The 21,221-nt window shown below is 43.7% G+C and overlaps 1 protein-coding gene across 7 annotated transcripts in view; it reads left to right on the top strand.

Moving 5' to 3' along the window:
• Positions 1–21,221, top strand: part of sox6 (SRY-box transcription factor 6) — a 130,679-nt gene that overhangs the window by 88,581 nt on the left and 20,877 nt on the right. For 4 of the 7 annotated variants that reach the window (XM_076729048.1, XM_076729056.1, XM_076729022.1 and 1 more), the window contains 3 exons: positions 6,033–6,156; positions 9,949–10,028; positions 18,339–18,488. In XM_076729048.1, the coding sequence (XP_076585163.1) occupies positions 6,033–6,156; positions 9,949–10,028; positions 18,339–18,488 (354 nt within the window). The remainder of the gene's footprint in view (positions 1–6,032; positions 6,157–9,948; positions 10,029–18,338; positions 18,489–21,221) is intronic. The other 3 variants (XM_076729072.1, XM_076729064.1, XM_076729039.1) reach the window with 1 other exon arrangement.

Below are 21,221 nucleotides of genomic sequence, written 5' to 3'. Positions count from 1 at the left end.
GAAGGAACGATGAGTTGGAGGAGGGATGGAGCAGAGGGATTTGGGGTGGGGTGTGTTAGGCGGGTCAGAGGGTTGGACTACCCTGCTTTCAAGCTCCCATCGACTTAATATAGACATATTGGAATGGCCGCCTTCCAAGAAGGCTTGTTTTACTGTGTAAGGAATTAGTGGAACAAGAAGTCATCTATTGGTTATTCCCTCTGGATGGCTCGACCTCACTCGGTGTCTGGATTTGCTGCACTTTATCCTGAACAGCACTCGGTGTAGCACACACAGAAGCGTGACTGATGTGCAGCGTTACACTCAGACCTGAGCAAACAGTGCCTGCTGTCACAGTTAGAGCTGTAACCCAACAATTCAGAGAAAATATCACAGGACTTTTTTTTTTCCAGGCTACTGCTTGTACACTGTTGATCTTTGGCTTTAGAGGTCTGTTTTTGACTTTTGTCAGACAGGGTGCCGCACAAGGATTTCAGATGCAGGAAGGAAGTGAGGAGAAAGGTCAGAGACTTGACCAGGACAAGGGCTCTTTGTTGGTGACCTGAACCTCTCCAGTGTATTTGCCCTCCCCATTCCAGTGCGCCCATTTTCAGAGCAGACAAGCAAGGAATAATGTGCTTCAGTCTAGTGGGCGGAAACATGAAGACCCTCATTCAAAGGCAGAGGTCTGGAGCATCAAAGTCGGGTTCAAATCTATTGATCTATTTGTCTGATTACCATTAGCTGCAGACAAATCCAAACACCATCACATCTCTGTTTGATCAATGTGTGTGTCTGCCACGTGCTGACCGTTCAGCGTACAGTGGTGGTATAACCAGCTGATAAGTGACCGGCAGTAAAGGAGTAATATGTGCTTTAGAAAATGTCGATTGTTTCATGGGGGAAAAAATCCTGAAGCAACACAGAGGATTCAGCAGCCCAGAAGTGCTTCCACTGAGTGATTTTCCTCCTGGTTAGGCTCCAGTACAGTGTACACCCAGCGGGCTGTGTACACAGTGGTGGGTGTTAAAACATATCCTGCTGTCTAGTGTCAGTTTTACTGTGTGTGCTGCTGTTGGGATGCAGCCAGACTTGCAAGCTTCCTCATGATCACTTTCGCTTTAAACGGATCACAAAAGGTGATTTCTTCTTGCGGGCGTTCGGTGTGCAGCTCAGTGGAGAGCAGGAGGTGGAACGATGTGTGAACTATCAGGTCTTACAGCAACAGCTGGAGTCTATCCTCCCTGAGTGAAATTACACATCCCCACGTATAGAAAATGCGAAAGAGACGGTTAGTGAGAGGTGCGGATCTGACAGCTACTAAAGTGTGGAAGTAATTTTATTAAAATGAGATGTCGGTGAAACGTGATTCCTCCTCAATATTATTAGTGGTGATACTGATCTTTTCCTTATGGAATAGACATTGTTAAAGAATTAAGGACATTGTCAACATGAGCTCCTTGGAAATTTTTGGCTACATATGGTTGTATTTTTGTCAATATTTTCATAAAATACTTGACGGTTTTACACGGCAAATGAATGCAAATTATATCCGAGATAAGCATATGTGTGAGAGGTGTGTTAAAAGGTGTCAAGCAGCAATTAATCAGGATATTGGACCCAGGATCTCACAGGTCCTTTCAAGCTAATAACCATGAAACATGGTGAGAATGTCTTTTTTGCCCCTTTTGTCGTTTAATCTTGTTAATACTGACCGATTCTGGCAGTAAAAACAAAAACTCTCCCAGTTTCCCTCACATAGCGCATTGTGGTCCATAGCGGGTAGCAAACTTGTGTGTGGATCAGTGCATGGAAGTGTGAGGGGGGGGGTTCAGAGGGAAAGCCAGCAGGGGTTTTCAAGCCTCCTGGGTGCTATGTAGAGGCTATAACAGACAGTGAGGAACATGGGTGTTGACAGGGTCCCAAGTGAGCGCTGTAATGCGCTGTACATCTCCATTTGCACTCAGTGTTTTGGAGCCGCTTGCTCGCGTGTTGTAGGTGGATGCTTGCACGTCTACAACAACAAAACCACACACTCTTTTCATTAGCACAAATACTTTATAGTTAAATGTGCAAAATTCAGATCTGCAGAAATATTTTTGTCTCCGTAAGTTTTTCTTAATCGCACAGCTCGTTAAAAAATAACTATAAAAGTGCATCTTTCATAAAATATGCTCAGTGCTGTCTGTGCTTCCCCACAAGAAAGCCTCAGGAATAATTAAAGATCAATCTAGCAGTTACAAAAGTAGATCATTCATACGTTATTGCAGTATTAAAAGTGAATTTCAGAGTGCATACGTGTGGGTGTGCATATTGCATTTGTTGTAAATGCTAGGAGAAATGGGGGGGGCGGGGGCTCTTTCAAGTCTACTGCGTCTTTTACATCTCATGTATTTACACATCAGAGATGAGAGTCTGTCTGACTGGTCCTCTGCAGTCTGACCCTGGGATGGGCTGCAGTTTTCAACCATTGTACAGTCAGCTGAGCTTCTGTAAGCGCCTTGTTGTTGAGTGGTTAATTCAGACTCTCTCAGTTGTATTTGCTGAAATGAATGATCAGTTTAAAAAGATGAATAAAGCCTTTCTCCATAAAACTGACGCAAAACTAAAAGAGAGTTTGGAAAAAAAAAAAGTCAAAACATACAACTACAATAAGAAAAAGGTGCAACTGAACTAAATACTGCAAAATAAGAAAAAGGTTGCAATTTTTAGCAAAGACTAAAATAACTGTGAATATGGTGTCTATACGGCATCCGACTTGCAGTAGAACTGCTAGTTGGTTGTATTTATCAAATAGCAGCGTCTCCTTGAGAGGGAAACAGATTGCGTGCTGGCCTGATACAGACTTCATCAGGTCATCTGAATTGATGATACATGTTGCAAGGCGGCTGAGTTCCCCCAGAAACCTCTGTTGGAGTGCTTGCTGGCAGAGACGGGGGCCTCAGCCAAGTCTGTCTGACTGATCACTACAGATGCTCCTCTTCAAGTATTCCGAGTCAGATCCTTAGTGCTGGGTCTTGAGGGACAAACAATAGCACCTGTTCCTCATAAGATAGCCCATTCATGTATCTTTAATGAAGCCTGGGGGCAGATGGTGTGAAATGACATTATCCAGTACTTAGCAGTGCTAAGACAAAGGAAGAGCAGTGCCAGCACAACAATGCCGCTGTATTTACGAGGAGAAGGGAGGACGCTGCCCAAGTGCCCCGCACACATCTGCTCCACTTCATTCTCCAACTCCTCAAGATCATCTTGGCAATAGAAATATCCTGGGCACTCAGCCCATACATAGATGAACTTGAGGGTAACTCTTAAAGAGGGGGGGGTGGGTTTGTAGTTACAGAGGGAGAGCGGAAGCCACACATAAATTTATTTCTGTCTCTGCTTTTTTAAAAACACACGTTTTATTTTTTTTCCCCTTTTACTTTATTTTAACAGTGAAATAAATAAAGCACTTGTGGAAATGTTATATGTTCAGCCACTGTGCCAGCTGTTAATTGACAGCTCAACTAACCTCCACTATTTGTTGCCACCTTGAAGCTCCTCAAAATTTGATTTGCCTTTCTCTGACATTAGTTGCCGTAAATTAAACTTTAATGCGTAGAGCTCATTACTGCAAATCACAGCCATTCAAACTCAATGCATTCATTTCCCCTTCAACGCACATTCACACTCTGTCTTGCCTCAGTGAATCTTGTATATTCTGCTCCATATTTTAAAATAATAATGGTAATAAAAGCTGATATCCCAGATGAAATTGTATCATTTACATTTAGTGCTGCAGAAAAATACATCTAAGTATCTGATGCCCTTTGCTGATGTCTCTCAGTTTATATACTGTGTGTAATCTGTATACGTCTCTTGTGCAATTTCACATATATTAATGAACGCAGTCGCATTTGCCTTCTCGAATAATTAAAAGCAAATATTATAGAATTGCGTGAAAGGTACAAAATATTTAAATGCTTTTTTCATTGTGTAGCATTATGACAAGCAGCTGTGGCTCAGTTTGACTTGCTGACGTGATTTGAAAACAGATGACTGTAAATATGCTTATGAGCAACACTTTAAGGTTGCATATACAGCAGTCTTGCAGACGTTTTAACGTGTTTGGAGCTCTGTGAATTTCCAAGCCAGAGGAAATAAAGACAAAGAGCTGTGAATGATTTACTAACTTAGAAAAACTGACTTAAAAGTGAAAAAAAAATCACCTCTGAATAAAGATTGAGGCATGTTTTTGTTTTATCCATTTCGCTCAAATACAGTCAGTTTTATTTGGGGAAAAAAATGACATCACTTTTAATTTACTGTTGATGCATGTTAGCTAATTCGTGAAAATGTATGAACTCCCATGCAACACACTTGTAACACACTTGGAGGGATGTGGACTTGAGGGAGCCCTTTTCTGCCCTGTGACTACCGCACATTCAGCAACAGACTCCATCTGGTTTTACAGTCCAAATACACAGACAGAGAAAAGCTGTGTTCCCCAGTGTCCCCCCCCCCCCCCCCCCCTCCTCCCGTCACTGGCCCTACCTCATGTTGTGACATTAATTATTGTGTTTTTCCATATGTTCCATACATGCAAGGCCAAGATCCATCTTTCATCCATTCAGCCTGGAAACTTGGAACACAAATCCCTATAAAGCAATGTTTTATTTAAGGTCATTTGTCGCAGTCTCCCTGGCCATTTATTTTTCTTCAGCAACAGCACATTTTACAGAATTACTTTTGGAAGAATTACATACTTTTCTATTCTTCTATAATGCACTTTCTGAACTTGCACTTCTGTAAAAGCTCAGTAGACATAAAATGGTTCTATTTATTTAGTTTTCAGTCTAGCTCTGCACCTCTGGACAGATCAATAAAGTAGTTTTAAGTAGGTTTAGCGTGCTAGCTGTGAAAGAAACTGGGTGCGACCACTCCTGTAAAGGGTCTACAGGGGGAGTAGCACAGGCTGAAAAATTGGAGATCATAGCAGACCTCAGCCAGAACATGGGGGAAAAGTCATTGCTCAGAGCAGGTTGATTTCATGCCCCAATGCAGCAGCAGTAATTGCACCCAGGCCTGTTTTATTGCGAGTTGATTTTAAGGAGGGATGAATGGAGAAACATTCTGTAAAGTGTTTATTTTGGGGGATGACCTTTATTAACCCATTTTCCAGGCAGGTTCCCCTGAGGTGGCCTGGCTCAGTGCTAGATTAACCCTCGCGGGCCCATGGTAGCCAGACTGCTCCCCATCATAGAGTTTCAGGAAGCAGAGAATGACAGTAAGATTGGACCTTGCAACATGTGTGCGAAACCCCCACACACCACTGTTGAGACATAAGCTACTCACCCGCCCTTGATACACACACACAGGGAGTTTGTGTCGATATTCCCAGTAGGCGAGTCAGCAACAGACTGGATGTTGAAGGTTAATATGTGAGTGGAATAGACAGTCAGAGAGTGACATGAAAATCAAAGAAAAAGCAAGTACTTCTCAACTGGCTGCTATTTTCCTCTGCTGAAAACAGCTGTAATAAATTACTGAATTGCCTTTAGGCTTTTATCATCTAAATAAATGATCACCCAAGATTATGTGAATGGTTGATCTTCCCTTGAGTGAGTGTGTGTGTTCATGCATGTACTGCAAATATGGATCAATTCTGTCCCTGCATCTGTGTATTACGTTCAACACTCATTCAGCTGCTAACATGCTAAAACCCACTGCAACAGCGAGGGTACCGGTGAATGCTTCTTTCAACACACCGTACCGACCTACTGAGCCTCTCTGCTCTCTGTCCCGCATGTCGCTTCCTCTAACTGATGCTGGAACAATGTGTGTATGCCGGTCCTTTGATGTGCCGCGGAGAAATTGTGGTTTGGATTAAGAGCGGGTGCAGCTCTGCCAGGTATTGTGTGAGCACACGAGGGCCGTCATTGCCGCAGAGCCCCCTGTCAGCACACGTTAGGAAGAGCTGTGATCTGGCCTCCCCCTGAGTGGGCTCTGTGTTTCTGTGTACCATGACTATGCTTAGGCCTCTCTCTGATCTCCGCTCCCTATCTGTTCAGCAGGTCCAGGGTCACATGCCTCCGCTCATGATCCCCATTTTTCCACACGACCAACGCACTCTGGCAGCAGCAGCCGCCGCCCAGCAAGGCTTTCTCTTCCCTCCGGGAATGTCTTATAAGCCAGGTATGCTTGCAAACTGAAGTCTTCATTTTGTCCTTCCAACTGTCTCTCTGCTTGCTGTGTCTTTTCCCTTACACTTTTATTCCTAATTGTGATTTTCAGTCTTAAAGTTGCATGACAAATATTTAGCAACAAGCAAATGTTTGCTTCACGCTAGCACGCTCGGCTCTGTCTGAACTTGGACTTGAGACCAAGGCCTGGGAATGTTCTAGTCCATGTGGAACAATAGATATGGGTAGAGAAGCAGAGGAATGTAAACATGTCCTCAACATGAAAGTGTCTTTGAGGAGTGTGCTGGCTGCAATTGTTTTTCAAGTATCCACTGTTAGATATCCAATAACGCAGGAGGTTAGCCCTGCCTGAAAAGTCTTCCTATTGTTATATGCATAAAAAGCATCTCCCCATTACAGTTAAAAATAATTGGACAGGCCTTTTGACAGAGAAATTAAGTAATTAAAAGACAATTATAAGGTGGATAGTTTGTGGATGATGTAAGGAACAGGTTTTGCTGCATGTATAACTGTTTCCATTGCCTGTAACAGCATGCATCCTCAGCTTTCACAATAAAAAAAATTGTTGCAACATGCTGACTGATGCCAAAGCAGTAACCTTATTCTCTGATGCCAAAGCAGTAACCTTATTCTCCCTTGTATCCTTGTGAAAATTAAATGTGTGCCACCACATAGTGCTGTACTCATATAAAAAACATTCATGGCCTATTGCTCCCTGCTTCTCAGCTGAAGCTTTTCACCTCACATGGCCTTCTTTGTCCAAGGGCCAAGCAATTTTTTAGACGTGTTTATTACCTATTCAATCAAATTAAAAAAAAGAAGTTTTCCTATTTTCTCTCCCACTCATGCAAACAAGACAGTGCTGATGAAAACCTTGCTGTCAAAAAGAAAAGGTATTTAGGAGTCAATCACAAAAAGGAAAGTCTACTTGTCTGTCGTAAAACAGTACCAGAACAAGGAAGAGGACTGAAAACGGAAAAAGAAACACTGGGAAGTCAGCAGGTTCGCAGCAGAACATTAAAAGGTGTGGTAGTGCAGTTAATGAATTAACTATAAAACCACAGGATGAAAAAGAAAGTCAGCTATTTTGGAACTATGGAGCCATGACAGCTTAAACAAAGTGCCTGAGGGGGAGTCTTTTACCAGTGTGCTTTCTGCAATAGGTTTGACACGGAAAATGTTTTAGTTCAAATAACAGGAGCTATTATGGAATCATGGTCAGGGGTCGCCATGTGTATGGTTTCTGCATAATTCATGAGTTCATGAAGAAATAGCAAAGGGGGGCTGAAAATGACTCTTGTAGTCAGGAGAGGTATTTCAAAACATCTATTATTTCCCCCCCCGATCGACACAATATACACAATATATCCAGAGAGCACAATGTTATCACCACCACCTGCAGGGTATACAGGATGCTGCCGTGTCCTTTCTCCATGAAGCAAGTGGCCAAGCATTCACTTCCAAGACTAAGGCACACTAATCTGATGTTATCATTATGAGACAGCTCTCAGGGACACTGCTTATGACCCCCGGCCCTGTGGCGCTAACATGGCAAACAGAGTCATTCTGGCACCATAGTGGTAAGTCATCACACCATCCACTGGCTGTGCTCAATGGCCTGGTGTTGCATGGTAGACAAGCACAGTCATAGAAGCACCAGCTCATCCTTTAAACAAATAGACACAAGTTGGACTTCCCTTACTTCCCTTCAGTCTGATGTGGCTCTAATGGACCTGCAGAATGACCCCATAGCCTTTGGGTTCCTCTGCCAGTCTCCCTTATGGACATCCTGCTGACAGATGACAGCTTGCTTGTGCTATTTCATATTAAATATTGTATTATCACCACATTTCAATTGTCACGCTTAAACCGATTCTCCGATATTGTGGTGTTTGTTATTTATGTCATTTAAGTTGGATAACATGGTTTCAGCTCAGATGAATCAAATTAAGTTTGGTACTTGATGATGTACCTGTATATTCATTTTCCTGTAAGCCCTTTTTTCTGTGAGCTGCATTGGTGATTCAGTAAAATTTAAAAGCAAGTGAAAAGAGAAGATGAGGTTAGAGTCTTCCTGTCAGTTCATTCATCATCATTTGATCTGGTCTAAGAAAGGTTTCAACTACATCTGTCAACTCTCAGCAGCAGATCTATGACTTGTATTTTATGGCACCGCATGACCAGGGAAATATAGCCTGTAGTGACCATGGCGTCACCTGCCCTGCCCCCCCCCCGCTGCCCTCCCCTTCAGAGTCCAGGCTCTGGGCATGGGACCAGCCATGGCCAGTTAAAAAAAAAAAAAAAAAAAAAAACTCCACCACAGTTTTAAACATAATTCCCTTTTGCCAGTGACGCTAACCTGGCACAGTGCCCATTCCGCTGGAGTCTGGTGCCTCAACACAGACTGTGTGCACCCAAGACCCAGACCTTGGAGCCGTCGACCCCCCCCCCCCCCCCCGCCGACGGCCGTGGTGTGCTCACTTAGCACATGACCCTCCTCAGGTTTCACATGACATCTAAAGACATCCAGCCATTCATTATTCCCAAATCCTACGTCACAGACAGGACAGAGAAAGGGGGACAGAGAGAAAGCGATACCAAGAAGAGGAGGTGTAGAAATAACCACAGTGCACCCCCACACATCCAACCCAGCGCTATTTGAAACCACTTCTGCTGTGTGATTTTATTTGCTACTAAATGGGGATTGAATTTCCATGGCCTGCATCACATTGTGCTGTGCTGTACAAGATTGCAAAGGGGCGAGCAGGCGAGGGCAAAGTGAAAGAGAAGGTATATACATTTACCTTGTCTGTGGCTTAATGGCTCCATATGTTTGTGAGAAGAAGTGACAGGCAGAAGTGGGGTCTGAGCGAAGGCCAACTACCCCTCCCCACTCCCACTGTCCAGCCCACCTCCCCTCCTCCAGACACATGCTTCAAACCAACCTCCCCTCTACCAGCGCTGGGCTGCCCTGTCTCACTGGGGCTGTTCTGTCTGTCTCAACACACTAGGTTGAGTGTGTGAAAGCGTCTGGTACTCAGTTATACACCCCCGTGGATATCACTCTTACAGCAGCCGTTTTTATATCCATGTCTGACAAACATGCTGATGGCAGGCCAACAGTAGTGAATGGTAATGAATAGCGCTGCTATTTGGAGAATAATTCCTCCTCGCTTGATCACAGTGATAAGAATGTGTGGGGTTTTTAACCTTGTTATTGTGACTGCACACTTGTTCGAACCAGTTCACATACAAGTGCTTTCACTCTGCTGCCAAAGCTATCACTCAGAAACAAACAATGTAGTGTTGAACAATAGCCAGACAAGTCTACAGCTGTATGAACTGCCTGAGAGAACATGCTGGTCCTTTTACATAATCACTAACTGAATAGCGGGGAGACACGCACACACACACACAGACACAGACACACATACACACATGCACACGCACTCACACATATAAATCTTGAAAGAACTCCTAACTTGTTAAACTATGCAGCAGTTATTGTTGTCATGGTATTTTCCAGTAAGAGCACTGTGCAGGTGGAGGAAGGACGGACTGGTGTGAAACGTTCCTAAGTAATCCTGCTCCAGTCAAACCAGCTTAGCCTTTTGTTAATGCAGATGTTTGGGCTTGAAGCCGAGGGCTCGTTGCAATGTGTCACATTGCTGTGGCAAAGTAGTGCAGGGCCCAGGATCTGTGTTGGCACTTGCCTGGTTGCTGTGGGCCGGCTCATTGTCTGAACCTGTATGCATTGTTGTCTCTCTCTCTCCCTCTCTGACAGGTGATAACTACCCGGTGCAGTTCATTCCATCCACAATGGCAGCTGCAGCAGCGTCAGGACTCAGCCCCCTCCAGCTTCAGGTATGTACAGTACTATGACAAAGAATGCTAGGGACGCCCGCCAAGCCCAAGGCAGAAAGGATGGCTAAGCAGCTGTACACTAAGTAATGAGCTGCACACTAAATAATCCTGGAGGCCCCCAGCTCACACACGCTTATCACCTTACATATGTAATTTATCCTGTTTTATAGAGGATTTATCCCCACTTGCTCTGCCAGACAGAGGAGTTAGGAAGATAATAGTTATTAGAGGGAATGAGAATCACTTTGGTTGCCTTAATCACCTGCCAGTGAATTTATCAGAAGACAATTGACTGTGTAAGCAAAGAATCTCCTTCCTATTGCTTTTATCTAGCAGAACCACTGTAGTACTTCTTTTATCTCTGCGAGGAAAACAAAAAGGAAGAGAGATCGGATGATATGTGTGCGTAGTAAAGGCAAACTCATGGTATGTTACACACAGGGAGGCCGAGTAGGGGTTTTGGGGCATAGAAAATGTTGGGATAGGCTCCAAGCCCTACAGGCTCCTCCAGGACTTTTCTCACACAGCATTTAAAAAAGCTGAACCCAGGTCAGGGCTTAACCCGAGGCCATAATGTTTAATATAGATAATTATCTGCATTCTGTCTTTCAAGCTGTTACTATGATGAATACTACTGTTACCACGGCTTCTCTCAGCCTAGCCATGATCTTTGTTTCCAAATTGTTGATTATGACTCCCTTGCTAACTTTTCATGGATTTTCTTTACATAAAAAAAACATACAAGTGGAAGCTGAGTAACCACCGTATCTGTTCAGCTGTAGTGCTGCTTGTTGCTCCTCTAAATATCGGTTTCCTTTGCAGTTCTGAGTAATTGTAGATCTTGTTCGTTTGAAACTAGACATCTGTACTGTTCTTTGGAAACAAAAAGAGGAAACAAAGGATTAAATAGCATCTCCCCTAACATATGGTTAAGTGGCCACTGCTGCTTTGTCAACAACAGTGAAAAGTTACTGAAAGCTGCAACACATGACACTCGACAGCAGTATGTTCAGATTAAATAAGGGGAGCTCGAGACTGAGGGGGGTGAGGGGACTCTTTGCACACTGATATATGTGGCATTTGTCCTTCTGAAGCTACCACTGTCAGCGTTAACAAGCCTTGGCAAGTTCTAACAATGCATGCAGCTGGCTGCATAGAGCTGTGCGTCATTATGCAGCCATGAGAACAGCTATCAAGAGCATATAAGGTGTCAAATGAGTCCGCTCATGTTTGCAGACGTGCGTCCATGAGAGGAAAAGACGGAGGTCGCATTTCTGGGGTGCATATGTGTCATTTAGTTTGTTGATCACGGAGAAGTCTGTGGTAAGGAGTGGTAGTTCAGACAGGCATGGTGAATCTATTTATAGTGGTGTATGAGGTCAGATGAGACAGTCATATATCTGAAGGTTGGGGTGAAGAGGGGAGACGAGTCTACAGTGATTAATTCTGATTATGTATCTAACCCTGGGAATGGGCAAAAACAGTGCCTCCAAGACCATGACTTGGCTGACCTTTACCGAACACAGTAAACAAAAAGAGGTGCATTTTCCATTAATTGAAGTCTGTCAGCCTGTCACATATTCTGCCTGCTGGCTGCTATTTACCCTGCACAGAGACTCCCCTTAAAACAGCAAGGCAAGTCAAACATGCCCTTTTCTACATAGCTGGGATCAACAAACCATGTGACTGCCACCACTTCCTCTACAAAGCACTGGGAGCCGGCTATGATTAAAAACATCATATCAAGCCAGACGTGGAATTAAGCTGGAGTAGTCTCCTCCCTTTTAGAGCAATAATAGCACCAGCACCTTCCTCCTCCTTCAAAATTAAACTATTGAAAAGTATACTCCAATATGTGTGTGTGCGTGTGTGTGTGTTGGAGAAAGAGGACTCATGAGTACAAAAGAAGCAGATAAAATGTTCTTCTCATAAACATGAACTAAAATCACACAAGGAGAACACATGAACACATTGAAACAAAATAAGGAGACACACAGTCTGGTAATTAGTACAGTGAAGTGCCTATGGCTGTGCTTCACGTGTGTCTTTCAGCCCCTGTAGTTTAAAAACGTGACAGCTACTTCAAATTGAACACATTATGTCCAGTGTTATAATAATGAAACTTGTAATTTAAACACCACTGGTCAGAATATTTGGCATAAAAACACAATTAAGAGAAAGTAAGAATACGGTGATTTAAGGCTCCCTTGCAAATATCACTTATCACTTTACTGACTTTATTCTTCATGCATCATCAAGCACAATGCTCAACTAACCCTTTAAACTGTCCTAAGCTTTTCCAGATTCACCTCCAAGCTCATTCTTCATCTTCCTCACGCACACACAAGAACCCACACACACAGCTGAATAGGCGGCCCCCCCAATTAAAATCTCTCTTCCTGTCAGCTGCATGGCAAGGTATAATTTTCACCAATTTACTCAGTTTAGATTGTGCAATATACGAACCTTAAAAATTATCTTATTGGAGGAATTAATTCCCACAATGCTGCAGAGGTAATGTGATCAGCCATCCAGTCAGAGAGGCAAGCCGCTCCGTCAGTCTTAATGTTGGCCACGCAGCCTCGTCACAATCTCCTGTGTCATAACAGTCTGGGATCCCCCCCCCCAATTCCCCACCCTCTCTCTGTGTAAGAGAAGAAACCCAACAAGGTAACAAAGGCTTATAGCTGATGGATGTAAATGAATCTTCCAGGATGCGTTTGAGTGTTGGAGATAGTAATTTGCTTGTCAATACAGGGTGGTAGCATCATTCTGGTGGCTGGCAGTCTGCAAGTGGCTGTCACCGGGCATTGCTGTACCACAGGGCAATTTCACTCAATGTTTTCCTGACAGATTGGCTCTCGTCCTCAACTCACAGGAGGGGAGGCGGGTAAACTATCCCAGCGCGACATGCCCCTCTTCATTAGTGCCCACACAGGGTCGGGATGAGCCCAGCACCAGCAGGAAACAATGGCTCCATCCCTGCCTGTCCTTCCCTGATTACAACTGACACCTCTCACCGAACAGAGGAAATTGTGCTCAGATTGTAGCCCAATCAGTCCGGACACCTACTATATTCAATTGAGTGAAGAGACAAGAAGGGAATTTCCCTAATTCCACAAAAGAATTTTCTATTTGGGATGGCGCCTAATTTGCTATTTGTACACTACACCTTGCGTCAGTTGCCAAGTGAAAAACAATTTACTTAAGGCCAATATGAACTTGATGTATATCACCCGTCCTTTATACAGAACCACGAAACAGGAGGAGGACCTTTGAGCAAGTCCTGTTTTCTATCATTGGAAGCAGACTTTGGGGTTTAAGCCATTTTCAAGACAGCCATTATTGGATAAAACAGAACATCTGGGTTCTCTGTATGCAGTATCACTGTTAGAGCTAAACAAATAAAAACCCTCTGCTTTCACTCAGTCAAAGTCCATTTTCTCTTTCTTGCTGTCTCTGCGTTACTGTCTTGCTTTTCCAATTTCCCATCCACATCTTGAACCACCGCTGTCTTAGTTTGTGTATTTCTCTTTAAATTACTCCCATCCTCTCTTTTTCTTTTTCCTCATTCTGTCTCTGTGTTACTCTTGCTCTTTTCTCCCTGAATTGTCCAGAACCATCACATCCTTATGCTTTACAGTAGTGGAAGTCGGGCCGCTTCAGCTAAGACATAACGCCGCAATTATCATCTGCCGCATTTGCTCTGGCATCTCTCTAGGCCCACGATAAACCTGGGCCCAGCCTCAGCTCATGCTCCCACTGCAAAGATGAAAAGCAGCCCACATGCTCAGCGACAAACCCAGACCAGATCTCGAGCAGACAGACACATCTGAAGGAGTACTCAGAGGCTGAGACGACTGGAGTGATAAGAAAGAGTGTTACACAGTCAGGGACAAACAGGAAGAAAGTAGGAGAGCCACAAACCGCACATTATCTTTTGTTTGAATGTAAATGCCTGTGTAGTACAGATGTGAAGAAACAGCTTCCATCATTAACAAGTGAAGCACTTTTGACTTTGAAAGAGAGGGGGGGGGGGCGGGGGGGAGAGAACAGACATACTGTAGAGAGCAGCTGTTTCTGTGTTTATGAGCAGAGGAGCTTGGTCTTTGAAGGTAACCCAGAGCAGTGCAGCAATGCTAGCTGTGTGTGTGGAAGGCTGGCTAATAGGACGGCTAGGTGAGCAGCTGGATAGAGGCAGTGGTGAACAGAGGGACAGATGGACAGATAGAGTGGATAATGCAGTGAGCTGCACTGAATGGGAGGGCTGGCTCTAGGGCCCCTGGGCCTGGAGAACCCACACACACTCACACCCACACAAGACGGGGCTGTGTTTGTGTGTGTATGTGCCAGAGAGAGACACTGATAGAGACGAACTTAAATGTATATACTGTAGATGTAAGCTAGAGATAGGCTAGAGGAGGGGTTAGAGCAGAGCAGGTTGGGTGCCAGCAGATGAGACAGATGTTGGGCCATACTGGAAAGCATCGGCACAGTGCACCAGGACGCCTTCCTCCACTCCTGACATCTGGGCTTAGCCTGGGTCAGCTTGCCTGGTCGCTCTGGGCAATGAGCCTGTACAAGCCTTGTGGCAAACGGGGCTGGCGCTGCACTGCCTTTTAAATGGTGTGGTGCACTGAAGCACAGTTAATGCCCTCATATCCAGCCCAGTGCTCAGCGCCCAGGCCAGGCAGAGGTGAATGAGACATTGACAGACAAACAAACAGACAGGCTCGCACACAAAGAGTGCGATTAAGAGAGTGTGGCAGTCATCAGGTAATGCTCACCACATGGAAAATGCAGAGGATTTTAATTGGTATTAGGAACTCGTATGGTTTTCAGTAAATTTGTTTTGTCTTTATTTTTAGATTATTGCAGGCTGCAGTCATAAATGTGCAATGCACCGTCACTGCTGGCAGCAAGAAATCTGACAAATATCTGTCAATGTATTTTCCAGCACATATTGCCATGAAGCAACTCTGCCTTTCTTCAGGAAAAACAAGATGCACATTTGTTTTTCCACAAAGTTTTTTTTTCTCTGTAGAAGGAAAAAAAAAGCATCGGTTGAAGTTATGGGTTTTGAGCTATGACCTTTTTCCCATAATTGATTATTGAGCTTTAGTATCTGCTCTGTTGTTTTACTAAACAAATGGAGACCGTCTGTTTTAATAGCACATCATACTTCTGAGATGTCCAACATCATCAGCAGAGTGTGTAATCTCAGTTTAATGTCGCAGGCAGAAAAGCGAACCTCCCCGTTTAACCTCTGCTGCCTCCAGAGGGCTTGTTTTTAATTACCAGAGGCTAACAGGCTGACCTTGGGCGTGCTGCACTCACTTTGAATCCATGCTTGCTGAGATCTGCTCCGCTCTACTGGGAAACAGGGACTGATGGGGTCAGAAAGAAGACCTTAGATTTTGTGTTTGTGTGTCTCCTCATTAATGTGTGTTAAGAAAAAGGCAAAACCTTTCAAAGCACTGAGGACACAGAAAAATAACACATACCGTCACCTACTTGTAATATTATTAAGTTACAGAGGCACAGGTTTGATAATGGAAAAAATGGCCTTCAAGTTAACAGAAATTACATACATATTTCTCTTTTGCCACCCACATTGCAATCCCATTAGCTATTATTTTCCTATTGTCTAGCATCATTCAAGCTGTACTTTAGTGTGCTGTTCTATGGCTTGGAAGTATGGGAATGGAAGTATTGTTTGTGCCCAAGAAGACATATATGTTTCTCGCATCAAATAAAGCAAAACAACTAGCATTAAGAGTGTAGAGGGGAATGTAAAGAAGCAATAAAGGAAACAGAAGGGTCCCAAGCTGTATTTGGCTTTCGCCTACTCCTCCAATACCCCAGAGTTTGGGTACTGACTTTGAGCTTGATCCTAAACACCATGAACCTTTTGCTGCCCCCACCTGGCAAGCAGATATGAAAGGACCTTAAAAAGAGAGTCAAGAAGAGAAAGCAGGCAGATGTCCTCTGCTTATGGGAGACTAGCCTTGGCAGTATGCATCACCCATCAGCCTTTGGCGCCAGAATGCCCTTCATACTGTCAACACCTGGTGCTGTTTCATGAGGTTGTTGTTTCTAACTTAGGAATACTCTTGGTGTCAAAGAATAAATTTGCAGTCCATCTTAAATTTACAGTTTTGATTTTTACATTAATGCTGAGGGACAAGCTCCCAGGCTACACCCATTGAACACTGAGGTATTCCATATCTGTCCTTGAGCAACGTATGGTGGTTGGATGCACCTTTCATCTGACTTTACCCCTGATTGTATTTATTGTTCTTTGGCTTTAGGGTTCCAGGGGCTCCTGGTTACAAAGGTAACCGCTGCTTCTCACCCCATGGCACTGACCTGCTAATCAGCACTGAAAAGGGGGACCCTGACTGAGTCTAATTTGAAGCAAAGTCTAATTGTGCCGTTTTTCCGGGACAATAAAATTCTTCTCATTCAAGGTCAGGGACATGCCCGTTGACAGGCCTGTTAGCAAACATCTGTCCGACAGACTCAGCTTCCGCTCCTCTACTAAGACTTGTGTAGCCTGGAGTGACATGCAGTGAATGGAGACTCCCCTCTCTCTCTCTCTCTCTGTCACTGTTTTCTTCTCTCTTTCTTTCTAACCCCCCTCACACACAGAGTGCCTTTACCACTGACATTAACTAAGTCAAGCTCAGATGTGAAGAAAATAGAGTTGGGTCCGCTCCTGTGTCCATTCCTGTCGGAGACAAAAGGCTGCTTGTGAGGGAGGTGGGGGCAGTGCTATCATTGTGGGAACATAATCAGTCTGTCATTTCCGCTGCCCATGTGCTGTTGTTATCCCCAGGTCCCCTGGAAGAATGGACCTTTTGTACCGCTGCTTATGTGGCAGTGATAAAGTTTCTTACAGGAGCACATATGTGTTTGTATCTGGAGATATGTGCATGGACATAAAGTGCTTTGTTTGGCTTTGGTCTGCATTTACACTGCCGAAGGTGAGGCTGGGTCACTTTTTCCCCATCCACACAAATGCAGTCTGTATGTGGCCAGTCAAACCAGGAAATGAGACAGGGTTTGCTGATTGGCGAGAGGAAGAGAAATTAGATTCTCCCTGGCAGCACCATCTGAGTGAATAACACAAAAAACCATACGGTTTACCTAGTCTGAGGATAGGCCAGTGGGGGAGTTAAGGGGTGCTATCTGTCTGATGAAGTGAGGTCTAAGGCTACATGGAGTAACACTTTTTCTCAGACAGTAGCTCAATTTGACAGACCCCTGCCATTTCCAGCAGGAGACAAAAGCCAATTTCATCACTTACCTGGTGGCCAATCAATAGAGACCTGGGGCGGAAAGAAGTCACAGTGGTGCGGGAGTGCTGGCCTCTGTAGGCACAGAAAAACAAGCACAAAAGCAATCATCAAATAAGTCTGGTATTATTTGTTTCAGGTTTTAATGATATAAAAAACGGTGCAGACATTAAACTTTAACTTTATCCAGGATAAAGGATAAATTACTATGTCAGAAAACTGATCCAACAGACAATTAGCAGCCTGTGGCTCACCAGATTTAAAAAGAGTATTCCAAACCCTCATATCAACGTCTTAACCAGCCTTTCTAGTATATGCCACATAATCAGCCCAGTGGTGGAAATGTAAATTGAGCTTTCAGAGTTCAACCCTGCTACAGGCACAACTGTTATTGAGTGCTTCGCCAGTCATTTGAACCAGCCTCTTGTGTGGCAATGTCACCAACGGTTGGACATCTTACTGATTTAACGCCAAGGAAAATAACGGTGATTACATCAGTGTTCTTTGTGCAGGTTTCTAAGCCTTAATAATGCATGTGTTTAACATATTCTGTGATGGCAATCCAACTGAGGTTGGGTTTCTAACATCGTGGAATGGGACAGCCTCACATGGCTGCGTGGAGACAAATCACAGACCAGAAACTTCAATAGGAAGCTGTGTAGATCTAGAGAAATGAGAGATCTTTGCTAACACACTTGCATCCAGTCGGCAAACTTTTCTCTGTGATGAGTGGAAAATAGGGGCTCCAAGTATTTTGAATGAAAGCCATCTCTGTGTGGTTTTTAAGACTGCTGTCTCTCTCTGGGTTCAGCCTTTGAAATACAGTTAAGACCTTTGATGGAGGTTCTCTGCCAGCCTCATGGAAAGAGAGGAAAGACGTAAAAGAGAGAGAGAGAGGGGGAGATGAAGGCAGACACAGAAGCAGAGAGAGAGGAAAAGACAGAATATAAAACTCTGAATGTTTGCTGGATTTGGATGTTAACGCCTTGCGGGTTTCTCCACCTCCCTGCAGCAACTGTATGCCGCCCAGCTTGCCAGCATGCAGGTCTCTCCTGGAGCCAAGATGCCTCCACTCCCCCAGGCCCTCAATACTAGTGGGCCCATCTCTCCCTCCTCTCTGAAGAATGACAAGAGTTCCTCCAGCCCCATCACTCAAGTCAAGGTACAACACTTAACTCCTTCAACCTGCCTACCCACCAGCCTAGGCCTGGAGTGGTACTTGACCTATCCTAGTCTAGCTGGTGTTGTCTAAATAAAATGGCATGGACGCTGTTCACCGTTTCAGTGTTACAGCCGGCCGGTGGTGAGCCCAGCCTCGAACAGGCCATCAATCTGTGGGGCTTTAACAAGGCCCTCTCTCTCTTAACCAGAACTCTGTGGACATGGTTGCTATGGCTATGGCTGCTCCAAGCCAGTAATTTGTGGAACACATGGTTTCTAATTTTTTTCACAATGAAAAGTTTCTTTTCTTCCTTTTTTGTTACTGAAATGGAATAAAACCATTACAACTGCGCTATACAAATGCTGACAAAAGCGAAGCAAAATGCAAGATTGACGACCTTTTTTTGCCTTGTAAACAAAGCAAATGCAGGATGTGTGTCTTCTGCTGCTGTATGGCATGACTCCATGAGACCTCCATGCAGAGGAAAGGCCATATACATCATCTCCACTCACTAAGGCCGTAATCAGAAACATATGCCCATTTGGAGTAGTTTAGCTTAATAATATCACAATGGAGAAAGACCGTAAATCATGCCTTGCAATGGTCGGAAGCCACTCTGGCTTTCTCTTCTCTCACACGCATGTGCGCGCGCACACACACACACACGTGCACAGACACACGCACACAATCCTTCAAGTCTCCTGTCTCCTGGGATTTCCATTGAAAGATTGCCATTTAACTGACTCAACGCTGTCATTTCATCACGTTAATGCAATTCTCCATTTGTCAGATTATATGGATACCAGTTAGGCCAATATTAATACAACACTAATCCTAGTCAAAATATTTTAAATATTGACAAATATCAGAAAATTAAAGACTTTCAATGAAATGAATCATACATGAAAGGGAAAGCAAACATATCCTGGCATCCTACCATCTGTATTCTCAGTCCAATGGAATCAGATTGCCTTTAGTTTTGTTTGTCTGCTTTCAGCTTCACTGCATGACAAACTGTTATTGGCACAGCAATAACAAGGCCTTGGGGCAGTGTATGCTTGGGCCATATGTTTGGACAAGGAGACACTTGGGCTTTGAAAAAGACTGTTAACGACAGCATGTCCCAGTCTGATGTAAAAGGCTGCTGTACACACAGGGCAATTTAGTGACATTTCTCTTTCTCTGGGATGCAGATTTTTACTTACATTTAAGGTGATCAAATATCGAATTATGGACAGATTAATTTTCAAATGTATTGCTCTCCAGTTAGATCACAATTTAAATGTGATATTTGACATTTATTTTAATGTATTAGGAAAAATGAAAAAGGTTACGTTTATTTCTATTTTTCAATATGATTTCAGCAAAGATATTGTCAGCTATGCACCAACTGGCGATAAGAACTCATACAAGCCAACTAATGTTACTTTGGTTTTGTGTGTATTTGTACTCTTAAGAGTTCAAGAGTTTTAAACACTCTTCAACAAAGAGGCAAGCTCTGAAATACCCAGCCTGTGCCTCCCATTGTTTGTCTGCAGGTACCCACAGATAAAATAATGTTTGGTCCCAGCAGACAAGCTGCTGACGGTGGCACCTTAAAAAATAGCGGTTTTCATCTCACATCAGTAACTGCTCTAAAAGCTACGACTGGCACCCAGCGAACAAAGGACCAAACGCTTGTATCCTCCTCTGACCTCATCTCAGGAGAACAAACCGATACCAAAAAGTCAGTTAAATGTAAATAAAAACAGAATCCAATCATTTGCAAACAAACCGTTTACTGACAAAAGTTTTACGAAGTGTTCCAGAGCCCAAAGTAAACCTCGCTCCATCCTCGCTTGTGAACAACTGAACCTTTCCAGGATGTCCCTTTCATACCCAATCATGATAATATCAGCTGTTACCAATGAACCTGTTTACCTGTGGAATGTTCCAAACAGGTGTTTTTGGAGCATTCCACTACTTTCCAAGTCTTTAGTTGCTCCTGAACCAACTTGCTTGAAATGTGTTGCTGCCTGAAATTCAGAGTAAGCATATATTCACAAAAATCAATTAAGTTGATGAGGTCAAACATTATTTGTCTTTGCACTGTTTTCAGTTGAGGATATCAAAAGGATTAATAAATGTTCACATTCTGTTTTATTTAAGTTTTACACAGCGTCCCAACTTTTTTTGGAATCAGGGTTGTACACCATTTAAGGTGTTTTCAAATCATATTTTTTTAGGAATAGGCAAATTAAAGCATGCAATGAAACCAAGTATGCACAAATGAGGAATGGAATAAGAAAACAAGTTAATGAAGTAGATAATATAAGATGACATCTGATGAATGGAGCAGCTGTCTTTGATCATTGGCACTGCCGTTATCTGGTCATTATTTATTCTTCGAACCAGAGTGTAGACACAGAGAGCAGGGAGGAGGAGAGGGAGAACAGATGAAGATGTACAGAGAGACAGAATCTGCTTTAATTAGTGTGAACAAAGGCACTGAGCAACTGTGAGGAAGATCACAGTGGCACAGCTCCTAAGGAAGGATGGATGAGGAGAGGAGAGGATAGGAGAGAGAGAAAAAAAACGAAGGAAGAACCAGGGAGGAGGTGTGGGTCAAGACAGGGATCCTATAATTAACAGGGAACAGAGGAGAACTGTGCTGTCTGGGAATCCTGACCTCCCCCTTGAAAATGAAGGCGGGAGGGGCACCTATTCACATCTGCCTTCTCTCATACTCCTCTC

The sequence above is a fragment of the Chaetodon auriga genome, chromosome 1 (assembly GCF_051107435.1).
Source record: "Chaetodon auriga isolate fChaAug3 chromosome 1, fChaAug3.hap1, whole genome shotgun sequence".
Classification (NCBI taxonomy): domain Eukaryota; kingdom Metazoa; phylum Chordata; class Actinopteri; order Chaetodontiformes; family Chaetodontidae; genus Chaetodon; species Chaetodon auriga.
Note: the sequence above shows the minus strand (reverse complement) of the source record. Positions and strands in the feature narration are given on the sequence as shown.